This window comes from Paralichthys olivaceus, chromosome 17 (genome assembly GCF_024713975.1).
Source record: "Paralichthys olivaceus isolate ysfri-2021 chromosome 17, ASM2471397v2, whole genome shotgun sequence".
Taxonomy (NCBI): domain Eukaryota; kingdom Metazoa; phylum Chordata; class Actinopteri; order Pleuronectiformes; family Paralichthyidae; genus Paralichthys; species Paralichthys olivaceus.
In genome coordinates this window covers 1,208,983-1,228,294 of record NC_091109.1, presented here as the reverse complement: position 1 = coordinate 1,228,294, position 19,312 = coordinate 1,208,983, and the positions used below count along the sequence as shown (strand labels likewise).

Sequence of the window (19,312 nt, the reverse complement as noted above, 5' to 3'; positions counted from 1 at the left end):
GTTTCCAAGAAAAATATGATGAGGGTTTCAGATGTGAGGTGGGCAGTTGCAAAAACAAAATGTGTTGTGATGCTTTTTTTTTTTTTTACCGTTTCCACAGCCACCGCAGTTCAAGCTGGACCCTCGCCTGGCTCGCCTGCTCGGCATTCACACTCAGACTCGCTCCTGCATCATCCAGGCTCTGTGGCAGTACGTCAAGACCAACAAGCTGCAGGACTCCCATGACAAGGAGTACATCAACTGTGACAAGTACTTCCAACAGGTACAGGACTGTGGCTGTGCTACAAATCACATTATAATCACATAAATATAGAATAAGTGTGGCTAGAAATATGATTTAACTTTGACGACATGAACAATTTGAGAAATATTTGACCACTGTGGGTGTAAGTTCTTTTTAGGCCATTTTCTCACTTCTCCGTTTTTACTTCCACATTTTCCTCCAGATTTTTGACTGCCCGCGGCTGAAGTTCTCAGAGATCCCTCAGCGTCTCACCAACCTCCTTCTGCCCCCGGACCCCATCGTCATCAACCACGTTATCAGGTAAATCCCTGCTGTTTTACTGTGTGTGAACCTCATCTAATTAGGAATTATTAAAGGTTTTCGTTTCAGGCTCCGTACTGACACTTCTGCATCGATGAATGTCTTCCAGTTTAAGGTTTGACCCATTAATCTCTTTTTCTTTTTCCACCCCTGCCAGCGTGGACCCCAATGACCAGAAGAAGACGGCATGCTACGACATTGATGTGGAAGTGGAGGACCCCCTGAAGAGCCAGATGAGCAGCTTCCTCCTCTCCACCGCCAACCAGCAGGAAATCGCCTCACTCGACAACAAGGTGAGATCAGCTGCGTCACAAAAAACACACACACACACACACACACACACACACCTTTGGATCGACTTGGATGCTGTAAATCGTGGTGAGGTGATAATTTAGCTGCCTCCTGGGCACAGACACTTTCGATGACGGCAGGTTGTTGTGGTGCAGGTGGTTTAGAGATACACTCTATAAATACAACCTGGCCTGTTTCTGAGAGACTCACTTTTTAATTTCTTCATGTTTCAGATTCACGAGACCATCGAGTCCATCAACCAGCTGAAGATCCAGAGGGACTTCATGCTCAGTTTCTCCAGAGATCCCAAGGGCTACATCCAGGACTGGCTCAAATCTCAGAGCAGGGACTTAAAGGTTCGAAAGCTGCTATTTCTATTTATACACAGAGACACACGCTGTCACTCGTTCTAAACCTTAATTCCCACAGAAAAAACAACATTCTCTGCAATTATATGAAATCTATTCTAGATGCTTTGGTGGGGAATCGGAAAATAGAAGGTTTTAGATTGATTAAAAGTGATGATCCCACTGTTAACTGCATCCACCTGCAAGTCAATATACTCCATGTTAGTCTTAAAATGAATGCGTGTACCTTGTACTTGTAGTTAATGACAGACGTGGTGGGGAACCCTGAGGAGGAGAGGAGGGCTGCGTTTTACCACGAGCCTTGGTCTCAGGAGGCCGTCAGCCGCTATTTCTACTGCAAGGTGAGGAAACAGGCTCCTCTGCATCTTTGAACTCCTCTAATTATGGGTGCCTTGCCAGCTGGGGGCTCCGCCCCCAGCTGGCAATGCATTGCATGGGGCGAAGCCCCATGCAATGCATTGGCACTTATATTATTATTCCTCGAACATTCCGGGTTTATTATTCTTAGTTCTTCTTCCGTAAATTTTCGTCCCGCTACTCCTCCCACAGATTTTGTCGCACATACTCGAGACCTATAAAAAAACATGCGGAATTACGTCGAATGGTGTGCTATGACTTTTCTAAGAATTTCGTCCAATAATTCGCTCAAAAATCGCGGAAACGTGGCCAAAACCGACGAATGGGACTCAAGGTCTCTCGCCCTAAAGAGAGAATCGGCAAAAATGGGCGTTTTTCAGCCACTTTTTTTGTCTTTAAACACTTCTCCTAGCCACAAACGGAGTCCGACAGACATGATTTTTACATCTGGTGAAAGTAGAGTTTGTTTCCTACGCACACATGCCACTCTGACATCTCTCGGTCCAGTAGTTTAGGCTGAGTCAATTTACCGAGAAATCTTTTCCGGTCTCACCTCTCCATTGACTCCCATGTTAATTTTTGGAAAAAAGTCAGAAAAGGAGAAATAGGAAGAAAAATTTCTAACTCGCTCCCACGGTCTCATTTCTGAACCCTTTCTCGCCAAAACATATCTGTACGTTCGTGGAAGTCTTGGGATTCTCAAAATGTTTTCATTTCTTAGATAGGACCTATAGTTTTTGAGTTACAAGCATTTGTTTGAAGAGTGGCGCTAGAGCAGCGCCCTCTACCGTTTTCATTGACTTCAATGGAGATCACCAAAAAAGATTCCTGATGAGAAAACTAAATTTCTAAATCGCTCTTACGGTCTCATTTCCTAACTCTTATGAAATAAAAACATATGTGGACGTCGGCCAAAGTCTTGTGATTCTCACAATGTGTTCATTTCTCAGATACGACTTATAGATTTTGAGTTAGAAGCTTTTGTTTGAGGTGTGGTCTGAAACCAGTTTTTGTCTCCAAAGTGTGCGCGCAGCAGGTGTTCCTCATCTAATCAGTGAGTAACCATAGCAACCCCATAGACTGTCAGAGGTCAAGTCTCCTCTATAAATTTACTAGATTCAAAGTTTTTGCCACCATCCGCTTTGGCCCAGTGGTTAAGGCACTCGGATCATGTGACGTAAGTCTGGGTTCGAATCCGGGTGAGGGTGGTGGTTTTTGCTAATTTTTGGAGCATATAAATAAAAGTAAAAATAAGCCCCCCCACCCCCCCATAGTAACTAGATATTACCAGGAACATGTAATGGGCCTTTATTTTGAAAATAAGCTCCCCCCCATGATAATAGAATGTTACTAGGAAGTCTATACAGAGTCTTTATTTTGAATATAAAAATAAACAACCCTCCCCCATTGTAATAGAATTTCACAAGGAAGACTGTACAAAGCCTTTATTTTGAAAATAACCCCCCCCACCCCCCATATTACAAGGAAACATGTACAGAGCCTATGTTTGAGTGTATAAATAAGCCCCCCCCATCCCCCCAGTACTAACTGGATATTACCAGAAAACATGTAATGGGCCTTTATTTTGAAAATAACCCCCCCCCCATTATAATAGAATGTTGCCAGCAAACATGTAATGAGCCTTTATTTTGAAATTAAGCCCCCCCCATTGTAATAGAATGCTACCAGGAAACATCTAATGAGCCTTTATTTTGAAAATAAGCCCCCCCAATAGTAACTGGATATTACCTGGAAGTATGTACAGAGCCTTTATTTTGAAAATAAGCCACCCCAATAGTAACTGGATATCACCTGGAAGTCTGTACAAAGCCTTTATTTTGGAAATAAGTGCCCCCATAGTAATAGAATGTTACTAGGAAACATGTAATGAGCCTGGTTTTCCAAAATAAAACCCCCAGATGGTTACAGGATGTTCCCAGGGAGCTGGAAAAATAGTGGATTTTCAAAATAAAACTCCCAAATAGTTACAGGATGTTCCTAGGAAGAGTAAAACAAAGCTAGAATTTCAAAATAAAATCCCCAGATTGTTAAGGAATGTTTCTAAGAAGCCTAAAAAAAGCTGGATTTTCAAAATAAAACCCCCAAATAGTAACAGAATGTTCCCAGGACGCCTGAGAGATGCTGGACTTTCAAAATAAAACCCCCAAATAGTTACAAAATATTTCCAGGAAGTCTAAAAGATGCTGTACCTTCAAAATAAAACGCCCAAATAGTTACAGAATATTCAGAGGAAGCCTAAAAGACACTGGATTTTCAAAATAAAACCCCCAAATAGTTACAGGATGTCCCTAGGAAGTCTAAAAAACGCTGGACCTTCAAAATAAAATGTCCAAATAGTTACAGAATATTCCGAGGAAGCCTAAAAGATGCTAGATTTTCAAAATAAAACCCCCAAATAGTTACCGGATGTTCCCAGGAAGCCTGAAGGAGGCTGAATTTTTAAAATGAAATCCGATGGATGGTGATTAGACCTTATAACATGGTTTCTCTCTGTCTCTGAAATTGGTAAAGTCTCTCAGTCACCACTCTGGATCATGTGATCAAAATGCAGCTTTTATACATGTCTTTCCCTCTCACTGTCTCACTCTCTCTCCCAGGGTCTCTCTCCTTCCTCTCGAACTATTACAGTCACTCTCTCTCTCTCTCTCTCTCTCTCTGAAATTGGTCAACTCTCAGGGTCTCTGTCCTTCGTCTTAAAGGAAATGTCTCTGTGTTCGAAGCAACGCCGGCATCGACGAGCGCAAGGCACCCATTCAAAATGTCTCGGCAGGAGAGATTTTCTAGTTCTTCCTCTAGTTGCAGAGAACAGTTCAAACATCCATGTTTTTCTTTCTCCCTGACAGATCCAGCAGAGGAGGCAGGAGCTGGAACAGGCCTTAGCTGTCCGCAACACCTAAACCAAGGCCCTCCTGCACCTCTGCATCAGAGCCGTGTGTGTGTGTGTGTGTGTGTGTGTGTGTGTGTGTGTGTGTGTGTGCGTGTGCGTGTGTGTGTGTGTGTGAGTGTGTGAGGCCATCGCTGTAGTCTGCTGAAACCTAATACCTCTCAAAGTGTCAGTAACTTCAAACAAACGCAGCCTTTGTCTTTGTGATGGCGATTGAATTTCTATGGTTTTGAAAAGATTCGAGTAAGGAGGTTTCCACAAGCCGGCAGCGATGTGCATGTATGGAAGACAGACCTCCGACGCTCGTGCTCGCTCACTGTGTTTGTGTGTTATTCTTTTGTGCCGGGCCGTGAGGACACCGTTGCTTATCGCATGTTTTAAGCCGTCAGAGGTCGACATCCTCCGCCTCACTGCCGGATAAACGACGCTCATCATCACTCACCGCTTTGTAAATACTAGCAAACCCCCCCCCCCGTCTCTCCGTGTCAAGTCAAACCCACCTGACTGCTCTGGATACTCGGACCTGGTGTCACATTTTTATTTTCTTAATCATTTTTCCGGGGAGGTTTGATTGTTGGTGTGCCCGTGTGTGTTTTCATTTGTTCTCATGAGGAGAGTGTTTTTGAAACACTGAGTAATTACACCAGCAAAGTAGAGGTGGCAGTGGGACACATTGGGCAGTTGCAGGGAATCAATGATATCAATAAACCTGAGATTTTCATTTTCAGGTTTGAATGAATCAGTTTGACGACAACCAACGTGTCTCACTTAAGTCTTATTCGCCAGTAAACGGATTTCTCTTTTTACAGCGACAGTATTAGATGAGTTAACTGTTAGTATTATCGCATGAGCAGATCCATGTCTGTGTTTTAATGAAGGACAGAACAAGTATTGATCATTGTCACACTATCTTTTCTTCCCTTAGTCAAAACAAAATGTCTCCTGTACGTGTTGAGACTCACTGCCTCTTCCTTGTGTCGTATTTTTGCCAGTTAATGGTTTGAAGGTTTTACCAAAGGTTGCAACGAGAGGAAGAGAACGCGATCACTGAAACGGAAATGGGCAAAAATCCAGATCTGGTTTTTAGTTGAAATTGCAAAGAGAAAGAAAAACGTTTTGGCTGGGTTAAAGAATTTACTCCCAAAAGTTCTTTTAAACAAACTCAGTAGAGCTCAAACCTCCGCCAAGGCCCAAAAGAGCCTTTAGATTAAATCAAGCTGCACCAAATTTCGCACGATTATTTTGTATTAATGAGTTATTCCCTGGGAAATTGATGATGTTCTCTTTGTCCAGATTCGTACTGACATTGAATGGCTTTCCTCGTGGCTCAGGTCCCATCCTTCCACCAAGTTTCATGGAAATCCATTCAATAGTTTTGTTCTGCAGAGATCACTTCCTTGGCGGAGGGAACAATAATTGCAATAAACACTTAAAAAGCCCTGGTTTGAAGCTTTGTCCATTTCTACACTTTTTTATTGTTACATGAAGATTTTCTTTTCTAGAGATGTGAATGTAAATATGTTGTTTTCCCTTCAGAGGGCCGACTGTACAGTACACAACAGATTATTTGTGAGTGTTTGGTTTGTTTTGGGGGATTTTGGGATGGATGTGGTGGGCGGGTGGGGTGAGTAACATGGTGCAGGATGGGAGCTCCAGAAGTTTTGAATTAGTAGAGCAGGAATGTTAGCGTTCCTCTGTGTCCTCTCACGGGTCGGGGTGGTTTATTTTAGGTCCATCTTGTTTATCGTGGGAGCTGAGGGAGACCTCCCTCGCTCTCAACCCCATCCATTAGCTGTAACACACGATATAATCCACACCACCTCACGTTACACTTCTTTTCTAACACGACACACGACCTGTACGTATACGTTGTAATGTCAGATGGAGGATTTCTTCTCAGCAGTCAGTTTCTAGCTGGAACCTTGTCTGGGTTTCTTTGCACTGTGCTGTAACTGCTTTTTTTGTTTTAATCCCAGCAAACACTAAACGTGATTGGACGATTTCACAAAGACCTATGCATGCTCCGTGGACATTCAATAATACAGCTAATGAGACGGTTTGTGTAAATATATGAAAAGGAAGCTGGCATAGCAGTCTGTGTGAAGACTCGTTGAAATGCCTTCTGGGAACTTTTTTGCCAAAAATGATGTGCCCTACCAGCAACTAACTGTAGGTGTGATTTTACTTTCTCGTCTGTGTTTTTGTTACTAGGTCTAAGTTATATTAACTGCACTCATTAGAGGAGGAACAGTAGTCGGTGGTAGTATTTTAGTCCTGTGTCGAACCCAGAGTGACTTTTCTTTGTATGGCCAGGGCATTCACTTTGTCGTCACTGAATCACTAGCACCTTCCTGTGGAGGAAACTCGACGCTGCAGCTCCTCAGCAGTGAGCAGCACAGTACCAGGATATTATCTGACTTATTATGACTACTGTGTCTCCTGTTACTGAAGCCTGGTGACCTGTCGACGTGTTCGTCATGGCCCCCTGCATGTGTTCTCTCTCTCTGTTTACACTGAGGGTCACCGACAGGATGATTAGGGTATACACGCGTAACACTGTATATCGGTAAAGAGCAGAACTTGTTTGGTGATTTACATTCAACGAAAAGACGAGGAGGGAGGAAAAAAAAGGGAAAACAGCTGTGACATTGTGAGACAGCCTGGATGTAAATAAAGAAGCGCTTGCCAAAGTTTGTAAATGCCATGATATCTGAAGGTGTCTTTTTTTTGTTCTCATCACCTCCATAGGAACAAGAAGTGATTTCACTGTGTTGTGCTCTGCTGCAAAAATTTACACATTAACATTTTAAAGCTCAGTGCATACAGTCATAGATTTGGGAGAAATTAAAATTCATCCATATCCTCTGACTGAGGAAATAGTCCTTCAATGTCACTGAGATGTAAAGTCATTGCCTCAGAGTTAGAGGTTGAAAAACTTTCTTTCAGTTGAATGCATATGATATTATCTAAAATGACACAGTTCAATTATACAAATAATTGGCCTCACTGCTACACAACCCTTATTTGAAAGAGCTCTCAAGTGAAGTGCTGGTGTTGCATTCAAGCTCATTGGTGGGTTAAACTTTCTGCATGAGCGCGGCATTTTCATAAGAGGAGGCAAACAGGCGTTTTATTGTTCGCCCACCTCACCGCAAGGAAGCAGGTGGAGGCCTTTTCACTGTGAACTGCAGCCGTGCAGCATAAACGCTGACTGCAGTCGAGCTGCTGCCTCAGAAAGAGCCCCATTCACTCGGCTGCTCCCCCATTCTCCTGAGCCCACAACCCTCACTTGGAGGATTCTGCTGGGTGGGGGAGGTTAGGGGACCGATCGGAGGGGAGGGATGTGTGAAGTGAGCCATTCAGCTTGTTCAACCATCTCGCTGCGGAGGTTAACCACCGCACTCCACAGCAGAGCTTGGCAAGGTAGACTCGACCCTCCGTCTGGGCACTGGGTTCACGTCTTTCTCCCCAAAGACGCATGTTGTACAAAATACTCTCCAAAAAAACCCAGGGAGGCCCGGGGAGGGGTGGAGAATTAATGCCTGACTGTGAGGGACGAGGTGGGGCAGGCTGCTTTGGAACAAACTGTTCACTGCCCCCGGGCGCCGCACTCAAGCTTTCATGCAAACTGGGAAGAATGGATTCTATGAGAAGACACAATTCTGAATATAATCATTGAATCATGAGTGACCACAGGATTTTTTTTGTCAAAACACATCTTACAACAGTGACCTTTGTGTCTAATGAGACTGAAACAAATTATATTGGTAAAAACTGGTAGGAATGAAGAAACAACTCACAGTGGCAATAACACTCTTTAATAATACCTCTTAAAAAAAGAACATATCTTAAAATAAAGGCAGCATCAGCTTGTCCAGTATTATTTTTCAACATCTTCACAAAAGAAGATTTGTGGCTCAAGTGTGTTTTTCTCAAATAATTATAAAGAAATTAAGTCTTTTTTTTTTTTATTAACTTATTTTTCATATATTCAGTGGAGTTTAAATATTGTTCATCAGCTCCAGTTATACACAGCAATGATATTATTGACTGTACTGTCTCTGTAGTCCTCGATCACGGCGCGAGTTGTGAGGAGAGTCGATGAGTCATATTTCCTTTAGACGTGACAGATTCCTCGATATCGGACTCATAAGTCAGACTTGTAGGTTGTAGAGTTTAGCGTCAGCACACGCTCGCTCTGTCAGAGTCTATGCACGAGACGTTTCCATTTTAATGTGTGAGAATTTCAGTGTATGGATCATAAAAGTACCATGTTAAAATTCACATTATTCTGTGTGACTTTCCTCAAGGCAGAGAGTGTGTGTGAGAGGTTCAACGCTCTCTAAGTACCACAACGTCCCAGAGATCCCGGTGAGATCTAGGTGCTGTTGGCCTGCTCTTGTTCAAACAGAGCCATGGCGAGATGCGAGCGCGACCCCAGACCCTCCAGGTTGCTGAGCACACAGCGGTGGTAGATGTCCTCACTGAACCGCGGGTTGCACGCTCGTCGTACGTATTTCTGGATGAGCGCTGGCTCCACCGCTCTAAACACGTGTAAGCCTGAATAGCGAACAAATATGTCGTACACGTCCATGCTTTCCAGCAGCTCCTCGTTGTCTAAGATGTCGGCAGCCATCTTGGTCCGTGCGGTCATGTAATCCGCATTGTAAAAGCAGGCCTCTTCAAAGACATGACGGTCAAAGTGGCCGTCCCTCAGCGACTCGGAAGCAAAAGAAGAGGAGGGAGCGGAGGGTTGCTGGTCGCGGTAGACGACGGCGGGGCTGTACTCCTGGAAGTGGATGGGGAAGAAGACCTGCCAGTTGCTGATGGCGTTCATTCTGCAGCGATTCAGGAAGTCCGCATTGACTTCTGTCCACACGCTGGACAGGAAGAACAGCGTGTCCACCGGATGCTTCTTAGAGATGATGTCCATCAGCTTCACCTGTGAGGGCACCTCCGTCTTCACGCTTATCCAAGGAATCTTCACGTCGCCGTAGCGTTTCTCCACCTCCCCGATCATGGCTTTGATGCCAGCGAACACGTCCGTCTGGCTGACTCGCTGTGCGTCAAACGGATCATATATGAACAAGAACGTGAGCAAAACATTATCGTGGGTGTCAAGAGTGTTCATCACATACATGTCGAGGAAGTTGCTGACATAATCCTGATCCTGGGCAGTGACGGGTAGGATGACCTGCACCCGTGTCGCCTCCGTCACATAAGGCATGGGGATTATCTCAACTGCACTGAGGGGTCTCAGCAGGTTGACCCGTTTTACAATGACTTGACTGTGGCCTTTCTGGGTGTAGGCCTCCAGAGCCAGGTCCAGCATGTACTCCATGCCGCGCGTGGGATCAAAGCGTCTGTACCCGTTAAGAAGACGGCGCTTGCGGAAGCGTAGCTGTGGCTGGTAGCGTTCATTCAGACGCTCCACTGCGATCTCCAGAACTGCACTAACATCTGCACGGTCCGCCCCTCTCATCTCACACTTTGGAGAGCTGTCGACGCACGAGTAAATGTGCTCCTCTGTGAAGTACTCCCAGTTTATCACCTCAAAACGGGTTCTTGGTTTGAAGGGATGGTTGATTCCTATTGGCCACGTGACTCCAGCTTTTCCTTCTGGAGTCAGGTCACTCAGGTTGTTGATCTGCATCTGAAGAGAACACAGAAATCTGTCATAGCAAAGCTGAAAAGGATCCGTTACATAAAAACATGTCATCTACACAGTGTAAACATGACTTTCACTGTGTGTAACGTATATTTAAAATCAAGTCAAAACATCTCTAATTACCATTATTATCATCGGCAGCTACTATATTTACACAATAAATCTTCTTCAGCAGATCATAGTCACAATAAAATGCATAGAAATTTAAAATTTCATGTTCCAGCAAAACACTGTATTCTTTGTCTCCAGTCAGGAGTTTCAGCACTGATTCACATTGGGTTTGGTGAAGAGAACAAACTGAACTGTGACACAGAACTCATCCATGTAGGAGCTCACTGGATTTTGTCCCATCAGATAAGAGTTAAGTGAAAAGGCACAGCTGTGTATTACAAACCTGGAGCTGCTCGATCTGTAGGTACGTCCATTCCAGCTCGATCTGGCTGAAGCGTTTGTGCAAGCGGTACATGAGATTTGGTTCTGATACAGGATGCACTGTGAAGGCATTTTTAAACTGAGTGCTGTCTTCTCGCTCTGGATCGGCATTTTTCCCCAGTTCAAAGTAGCGATAGGTCATCTCCTGTGAGCCACACAAACATTGAGGGAGAACAAGAAGTGTTAACAATGGATATTCAGTGTCAGAAGAAAATTAAAACTACTAATACCACTGTTCTTTCTTATAATTTGAAGGTTTTCTTTACCCGGTGCACCTCCACGCAACTGAGACCCAGGTAGTCAATAATGCAGCGGCCCAGCCACTCATCAGGTCTCACGCTGAGGATATCATTACGGCATGTGTCAAGATGAGGCTGCAGGCGGGCCAGCAGACTGCGAGACAGCAGATAGCCGTAACCCCCGTGGCAGTAGCGTGCTTTCTCCTCTCCACCAATGAACTCTTCCGCCCTGCCCATGTACAGGTCCTGACCTGCGCTGAGGTGGCCCACAAGCTCAGACAGACGATCTGCCTGCATGTAAGTGTCATCCTGGGCTAAGAGGAACCAGTCGTAGTCCGAGCCGTAGTGCTGGTGGAGGTGACGCACCGTCTCGTACATCAGCCACACCGGGCGGTCGTCACCATGGGTGACCACAGTCATGCCATGAGGCACCTTGGGGCTGCGCAAACCAGTGAAAAAAAAGGTGCGGTGGAAGTGGTGGGCGACAGTACGGTTCACTGCCACGGCCAGCGTGTTCAGCGTGGCCCGAGAGGTCAGTACGCCCACCAGCAGTCGCTCCCTGATGCCCAGTTCAGTGTGGATATATCGGGTTCTGGAGAGGTGGAGAAAAGACACAGAAACAGAAAGAACAAAAATGAGAAAATAAGCACATACATGATGAAGGTGACAGGATACGTCTCATAACAGTCATCTTGTTTCATTAACAAGTAACACAGATAGACTCAAACTCTTTTTGACACTTCTTGGACTTTTTGTCCCACAGATTTAAGGACATATGACAGACTTTTCACACAGCTGTAGAATTTGCACATTCCTGAGGTGTCTTTAAGGAGACACGACTCTCCACACTCACCTGAGGACTTTCTTGTGTGGCTTGTTTGGGTCCTTGTGATAGGGCACGATGCGGGGCTGGATGTCCTCGTCTCCAGCCTCATCCCTGGAGACCCCCTGGCTGTCCCCTCTGCCCAGGAAGAGCCTCCCGTTGCCCAGCTCGTCCCTGCAGGAGTCGTCGGCGTCCCCCTGCGTCCAGGACACCATCAGCAGACTGAGGCTGCATCCCAGGGACAGCCCCAGGATGAGGGGCAGCGCGGGCCTGAACAGGGCCAGAAACGAGGACAGACGCATTTCTGGGCTCCGCTTAATGAGGCTGCTCTGGAAAAACTGTGCTGCCTGCGAGTCTGTGAGCAGAGCATGTGAAGAGGTGTCAAGTTTCCTGTGCTAGCTTAGCACGTTTGAATGGAAACATGTCAGGAGAAGCTAACGGAGAAACGACTTAAATCACCCATAGCGTTTTATTTATCCTCTCATCCTGTGAGTTTTGAATCTACTGATGAGACAGTTTACTTGAACACATCCCAGAGCTGGAGATTAAAAGACGATGACCCTTAGCCTCATATTCTGAGATAACAGTAAAGCTGATGCTAAGTTACTTCTTTAACCTAGTTTTCCCTTTAAAATTACAAATAGCACAGGATCATTACCGTGTAATACGACGTCCCTGCTGTCTAATACACCAAACTACTCATATGAGTCATGTAAACTAACCTGTACCTGTACTCCGGACATACCATCGATGTTTTTAAGCTAACGCCACGTTAATTAGCTTAACCGAATTTTGACTAGCTTCTTCTGAAGTGAGCTAACTAACGTAGCTGGACGCGACGTGTCACCTGGTTTGGTGAATCACTAGTTTACGTTCACCCACGGTTAGTTGGCGATAAAAAAAAAAAAAAAAAAAAGATAAAGTCGTGAAGTAGATGTCGTTAGCCTCCTCGTGTGGAGTTAAAACCCCGAAGAGAAACAAAACAGCAAGGGGCGGGCTAGCATGTTAGCATTGTTGTTTTCCGTAGCTTCTCAATCCATCACCGCCGCCGACGACTTGTGAGTATAGATCCCGGTTTTTACACGCTGGTCCCGGTGGAGAGCCACGAAGCGGTGCCCTGGGCGAGTCGTCCATTTTCTTCAGTTGCTTTACTTCCTCAGAGAATCATCGGCACACGCACAGAGGAGGAATAACGTCCCTCATCATCATCTTCATCATCTTCATCATCATCATCTTCATCACGGACTGACCGAGGGTCTGCTGCAGCATCACCTCCAGCTGCCCCCCCTGCCCCCCCCCCGGAAAGAAAGCACCACTATAACTATAACAGAGGAAATAACATATTTATATAATCTAAATTCACTTCAGTTGTAATTGCACAGGAGGAAATTACAGTACACGGTTTATTTACCTGATGAAAGTGTGATGAGGAATCCAACATCCAGACAAGTGATCAAAAATAGGAACAGAAAAAAGTATGAACTATAAATAGTGATGAGGAAAAAGAAATCAAACACTCAATGATTTAATCTACATATTCGAAACATAAGTCATTAATTATTAATAATCATCTTAATCATAACCAGCTTCCTAAACATCTACACATATGTAGTTGGCCTGCGCTCGACATGGTAGATAATGTACACAACATATATGTAATAATTAAAACAATATAAATAACAAACCTAAGGCTTTATATTTGAATACATATATACAAAGTCATACACTATAAATACATTTGCATTGATATTTATGGCAAAAAGAGAGGACGATAAATTAAGGAGCAATAAATATTAAGTAAACAGATAAAGCAGTGATTGTCTAATCCTCTCTTCATCCCTGCACCTTGTGAACAAACAGGATACTTTATATTTTAAATCTATTTATCTATCAACAGGTAGACCATATTCCTTATAGGTCTGTGTCCAAGGGCCCATTCTCTCATAATCTACACACGATGGAGAATTAAAGGACTCAATTTTACCTCAGCACTCAAATAATATACAGTAAATCATAGTCTTGTTAAAAGGCATTTCTGGTGATATATTATATACATACATATTGTATGCATGTGGCCAGGGACCCAGTGTCTCATCATCATCTACACATGAGGATGGATTATTGAGTGAAGACGCACATTGGTCGATTACATTATACGTGATAATTTATTATGATCAAGTTTTGCATCGAGGAGGATGTCAGTCCGTGTGTCTCACTTTTAGTTCCTGATGATATATTGAGTCACAGGCAGTCGTGACATTATTTTATGAATTAAATCTGAGTGTGAATCTACAGTTTGCTGCAGTGCTGTGAGAAGGGGAGGCTCCGTGGATCTTCACCGCCCCTCTCCCCCATATATGGTCAGTCTGGCGGTTCGACGTGCGGCTACATCCACCCGGCGAAAAAGTGGACACGAGACGTCGGTGTGCTCCGGAGACCAGAGACTCAAACAACAGGTAATTCAGACGGCAATGGCGACCGACAGCTGCGGCTCGAATAAATAACACACACACGCGTTGTTGTGGAATTATATACAAGTTTTAAAAAAAACGTGAATTAGCCTCTGAATTAGCCGCCGGTCGAAGCCGGGCGGGCCTCGCGTCAAGCTAGCTTTCGCGGCAAGCTAGCTCCAACGGCTCAGGCCTGGTAATTGTGGCTAGATGCCGTTGTTAGCTTAGCCAGAAAGCTAGCGTGGGCAATTTGATGGAAATGGACGTGATGTGCCGCTCGCGTGTGACACCGAAGCTCAACACGTTGGCCGCGTTGCCTCAGAGTCATCACCGACTCAGTTCTTAAAAGTGACAGCGTTTGATGCTGACGTTAGCGGCGTGAGCGGCTCCGCTTAGCCGCTAGCAGCCGGGCCACTGGAGCCCAACGTGCCAGCAGGTGGGACCGAGAGGAACTGAAGTGAAATGCGGTCATGGTTAGCATCACCGTTACCCCGCTACCCCCGGGACACATCACTGTTAATCGCGTCAGGCCTTCGCTAACAACACCGGTCTTTAATTAAATTCAACTGTGTGTTTTAACCGGTGTTTCCGTCGTAACGTCAGCGTGCGTCAACGATTAGTCATTTACACCCTGACTCATACTCGTGTATGACTGGAGCAATCAAAGTCATCTTTTTATGGTGAAATCCTAACACATCCTCGAGAATCAGTTTCCAGTGTGTTCCACCCCCACAACGTGGCGTGACGAGGGACTTGAGATTTGTGTCCTTTTTGTGTTTTAAACTCAGCCCTGCACAACCATGCCATCCGACTTGGCCAAGAAGAAGGCAGCAAAGAAGAAGGAGGCCGCTAAAGCCCGTCAGCGCACCAAGAAGTCAGACGAGCTCGGCGAGGAGGGTGAACAGCCAGAGGCCCAGAGTAACGGAGCGGAGAGCAACGGTGAGAGGACTGATCTGAATAAACATTGTTTTATCTCCACAGCCATTTCTGAGAAGCACCCTGGCACCCGTCACTTTTATTTGAGGCAGAGGTGGACATTAAACTCTGAATCACTGTTTTTGTTTCAACAGGTATTGACTGTTTGACTAAGGAGCTTGATGAGTTTGAGCTTCGGAAGACGGAGGCGCGGGCAGTGACAGGTGTTCTAGCCTCACACCCAAACAGCACTGATGTCCACATTAGCAGCCTGTCGCTCACCTTCCATGGGCAGGAGCTGCTCGCAGACACCAGCCTGGAGCTCAACTCAGGCAGACGCTACGGCCTTCTTGGACTTAACGGAACAGGTAATTGATTTATGTGCCACAGGATGTTTCCAGTCAGTGGTGTATCTGCTCATAGATATGTTTCAGGGTGGTCTCCCTGACTTGATGTGACCTTAACTCTCATTAAGCACTAGCAGTTCTAATAGTAAGTAATATAATTTTTTTTTTTTCTGTTCAGGAAAATCCATGCTGTTGTCAGCCATCGGGCTTCGTGAGATTCCCATCCCAGAGCACATCGATATTTACCACTTGACCCGGGAGATGGCCCCCAGTGACAAGAGTGCTCTGCAGTGTGTGATGGAGGTGGATGAGCAGAGGATTATGCTGGAGAAGGAGGCAGAGAGACTTGCCCATGAGGACTGTGAGTTATATGTGATGCACCATGAAATGATAAACTGTGGAGGGCAAACGTAAAACAACTTGGCCTGAGCCAACAGACATGCAGCAGTGAAACATATTTCAGAACAGCCTTGCATATTCTTATGCAGCTAGATGAAATAAATAGTAATTGTATCTCTTTTCCTTCCCAGCTGAATGTGAGAAGCTGATGGAGCTGTATGAGCGTCTTGAGGAGCTGGATGCAGACAAGGCAGAGATGCGAGCCTCACGGATCCTCCACGGTCTGGGTTTCAGCGCTGCTATGCAGCATAAGAAAATGAGGGACTTCAGTGGAGGATGGAGGATGCGTGTTGCTCTGGCCAGGTAAAGACCATGAGCTTCTTTGACATTGTATGTAAGCTACTTTGTGTCAAGTGCAGCTAAATGTGTTCTCAGCAGAGCGGCATCTTGCACTGGCCTCATTTAATTCAGAATGTTCCTGTTTTGCTCTTAAATCAAGATCATTTTCTGAGTGAAACCGGAGGCTAACAAAGGCATCACACATTTATACAAATACCCCTGGAAGAGAAGTAGCCCATGTTTGGACAAAAAAATTATTGTATTTGCTTTAGAACAAAATGATTCAAGATTGAAATTAAAGAGTTGTTTCATATAAATTAAGTTTCTGTGACACATTTTCTGTAATTTAAACTAAAACTATTATCCACTGTTTTTACAGAGCTCTGTTTATCAAGCCCTTCATGTTGTTGCTGGATGAGCCCACTAACCACTTGGACCTGGATGCTTGTGTGTGGTTGGAAGAGGAGCTCAAGTCGTAAGTTAACTTCCTATTTCATTGCTGTATTAGTCCGAACAGTTACGTACATATTTGATGTATGTGTGGAGATGTGTACTAATCGACCTGATGGTTCTCTTCAGGTTCAAGCGAATCCTTGTGCTCATCTCACATTCTCAAGACTTCCTGAATGGTGTGTGCACCAACATCATTCACCTACATCAGAGAAAACTGAAATATTACACGGTAAGATCACTTGCTGTTTCTTAAAGTAAAATTAAGAAACTTTGGCATCATTGGAAGGTGTTAGACGTATCCTGAACTCACTGCCTCCTGCAATGTCCTCATGCTAAATAAGGATACCAGGGGTAGGCGGTTGCTATTTCTGTGTGTGGGAAGACCTGTTGGATGACCATGCAAATGTATTTTTATCTCAAGGGTAACTATGACCAGTATGTGAAGACCAGAGAGGAGCTGGAGGAGAATCAGATGAAGCGCTTCAACTGGGAACAGGACCAGATAACACACATGAAGGTGAAAAAAAATATTCCATTACTACGTGGTGTACTGATTTCACTGCCAGTAATCAAATTGTAAACAACTGAATACATTTTTAGAAAATGTGAAATTAATCCTATTAAAAGAAAAAAGCACAGAGGTTCCATTTTGTACTACAAATCCCATTCTATTCACTGTGGCTAATGCTGAGGCAGCGTAGTTAATAAAGTGATCACCTGACAGGGAGTAGGCTACAACCAACACAACCACAAACAGTTAGCTGGGGAAAACCCTTCAAGTGACTAATCTTGTTTTCTAAGCAGTGACTTCAAACCATTATTTTGCAGTAAAGTCAATCAAGATGTGCACTCATTGTTCTGTTTACACCTCTCCTCCAGAATTACATTGCCAGGTTTGGTCACGGTTCTGCAAAACTGGCCCGACAGGCACAGAGCAAAGAGAAGACTCTGCAGAAGATGGTGGCGTCAGGCTTGACTGAACGAGTTGTGAATGACAAGGTACTGCTGTGGTCTACTGATAGGCTCCTAATGGTGGTTGGCAAACTGACCCCATTAAAGACGAGCAGTGGTTTTGACTCGGTGACACACACTGGGTGAGGTTTTTTACTTTTGATACTAATGCCTCCCTGCATCTCCCGCAGACTCTGTCATTTTGTTTTCCTCCCTGTGGGAAGATTCCTCCTCCCGTTATCATGGTTCAGAACGTGAGCTTCAAGTACAGTGACAACACAGTGAGTACGCTTAATAGAGATTTGTTCATAGAAAATCTGGAGTCATTTCTCAGTCTCACTCATCTGTTCATGTTTCCTGCAGCCGTACATATATAAAGACCTGGAGTTTGGTATTGACTTGGACACACGAGTGGCTCTGGTGGGGCCCAATGGAGCAGGGAAGTCTACGCTACTGAAGCTGCTGATGGGAGAGGTTGGTACTACACAGACCCTCAGCATCCTGCAACAACTCGCTGTTTTCTGAGTTACCATTTAATATTTTTCCTCTTTGTAGCTCCTACCCAGTGACGGCATGATCCGCAAACATTCTCACGTCAAGATTGGCAGATATCATCAGGTAAACCACTGCAGTGCACAACCTCATCTGAATCAGGGCAAAATTCACAGCAGGACACACATTGCAAAGTTCTTGTGAAGTAGCACCTACACTAAAATTTACTGTCCCCCATGTTTCTTTTGTTACAGCATCTGACAGAGCAGCTGGAGCTGGACCTGTCTCCTCTGGAGTACATGATGAAGTGTTACCCTGATATCAAAGAAAAAGAGGAGATGAGGAAGATCATTGGTCGTTACGGCCTGACGGGAAAACAGCAGGTGGAAAAAGAATTTTCCAGAGGATACCTGATTCAAAAAGTGTGAATTTACTCTTTTGCTTTTTAGCCTTTGCTCCGAGTTGACTCCTGAAATGTTTTCCAGGTCAGTCCAATCAGGAACCTGTCAGACGGTCAGAAGTGTCGGGTGTGTTTTGCCTGGCTGGCCTGGCAGAACCCTCACATGTTGTTCCTTGACGAGCCCACCAATCACTTGGATATCGAGACCATTGATGCATTAGCAGATGCAATCAATGAGTTTGACGGCGGCACGATGCTGGTTAGCCACGACTTCAGGCTAATTCAGCAGGTGAGCATTATCATTTGATGGATTCATGGAATATTTGGTTTGAAACAGAGCTGTGCAACAAAGGTGTTAAGTTAAAGCAGTTTTGATTAGAACCATTTTAATCCTTCCTTCAGGTGGCGCAGGAGATCTGGGTTTGCGAGAATCAAACCATCACAAAGTGGAACAGGGACATCCTGGCGTACAAGGAGCACTTGAAATCAAGGATTGAAAAGCAAGCACATGACATCTAAATCAACATCACACTGAGCCACTCCTTTATCTTGTATTATGACCTGTAAGCTCACAAAGGGATGAGCCGGATTTGCATCGCAGGAAATCTCCCAACGACAAGAACTGAAACAATCTCTTTATGCATCTTCTCAGACGCGTCTCTTGAACATGTTGTACTGTATTTCCATTTTGGTTTGACAGTGCTGCATCGTGCTACACCCAACCCTCTCCTCACCTCAGGCTGCACTCTGATTGGCTGATTCACCCGAAGCATCTCAGTGCATTGTGGAATGCATTCCATTGTGCTGTGTTCATAGAAAAGTTTTATTTTTCCAAATGTTCTGTTTTATCCCATCACGTATGCAGCAGCTTTTAGGTCATATTTTATGATATTTAAAAGTTGACTTTTTTTTTTCTCCGCGTAGAAGCAGTTCTGCCTTATTTAACGATGTAATGCAATAAAGAGTTTGTCTGAATAAACGGAACATTAAAAACAGCAC

General features: G+C 44.7%; 3 protein-coding genes across 7 annotated transcripts in view; 2 read left to right on the top strand and 1 right to left on the bottom strand.

Annotated features, from left to right (window-relative positions):
• smarcd3b (SWI/SNF related BAF chromatin remodeling complex subunit D3b) overlaps nt 1-4,615 on the top strand; it is a 33,799-nt gene extending 29,184 nt beyond the window's left edge. For all 5 annotated transcript variants that reach the window (XM_069512479.1, XM_020087684.2, XM_020087683.2 and 2 more), the window contains 6 exons: nt 101-262; nt 447-544; nt 702-837; nt 1,069-1,191; nt 1,443-1,544; nt 4,425-4,615. In XM_069512479.1, coding sequence (XP_069368580.1) covers nt 101-262; nt 447-544; nt 702-837; nt 1,069-1,191; nt 1,443-1,544; nt 4,425-4,478 — 675 coding nt within the window. In that variant the 3' untranslated portion in view covers nt 4,479-4,615. The remainder of the gene's footprint in view (nt 1-100; nt 263-446; nt 545-701; nt 838-1,068; nt 1,192-1,442; nt 1,545-4,424) is intronic.
• Nucleotides 4,616-8,264: 3,649 nt separating this feature from the next.
• chpf2 (chondroitin polymerizing factor 2) lies at nt 8,265-12,861 on the bottom strand. Its single transcript, XM_020087788.2, has 4 exons — nt 11,658-12,861; nt 10,832-11,396; nt 10,528-10,710; nt 8,265-10,118 (listed from the first exon to the last, which is right to left on the bottom strand). The coding sequence occupies exons 1-4, from the start codon at nt 11,927-11,929 to the stop codon at nt 8,844-8,846; spliced, it is 2,295 nt and encodes a 764-aa protein (XP_019943347.1). The 5' UTR covers nt 11,930-12,861; the 3' UTR covers nt 8,265-8,843.
• A 1,008-nt stretch (nt 12,862-13,869) lies between these two features.
• On the top strand, nt 13,870-19,311 carry abcf2b (ATP-binding cassette, sub-family F (GCN20), member 2b). The gene is made up of 15 exons (XM_020107352.2): nt 13,870-14,083; nt 14,866-15,016; nt 15,148-15,360; nt 15,518-15,700; nt 15,870-16,041; nt 16,397-16,492; nt 16,597-16,699; nt 16,892-16,987; nt 17,350-17,469; nt 17,613-17,702; nt 17,785-17,895; nt 17,977-18,039; nt 18,168-18,296; nt 18,399-18,602; nt 18,716-19,311. Exons 1-15 carry the CDS (start codon nt 13,985-13,987, stop codon nt 18,830-18,832), a joined length of 1,947 nt encoding a protein of 648 aa, XP_019962911.2. The 5' UTR covers nt 13,870-13,984; the 3' UTR covers nt 18,833-19,311.
• The last annotated feature ends 1 nt before the right edge of the window (nt 19,312 follows it).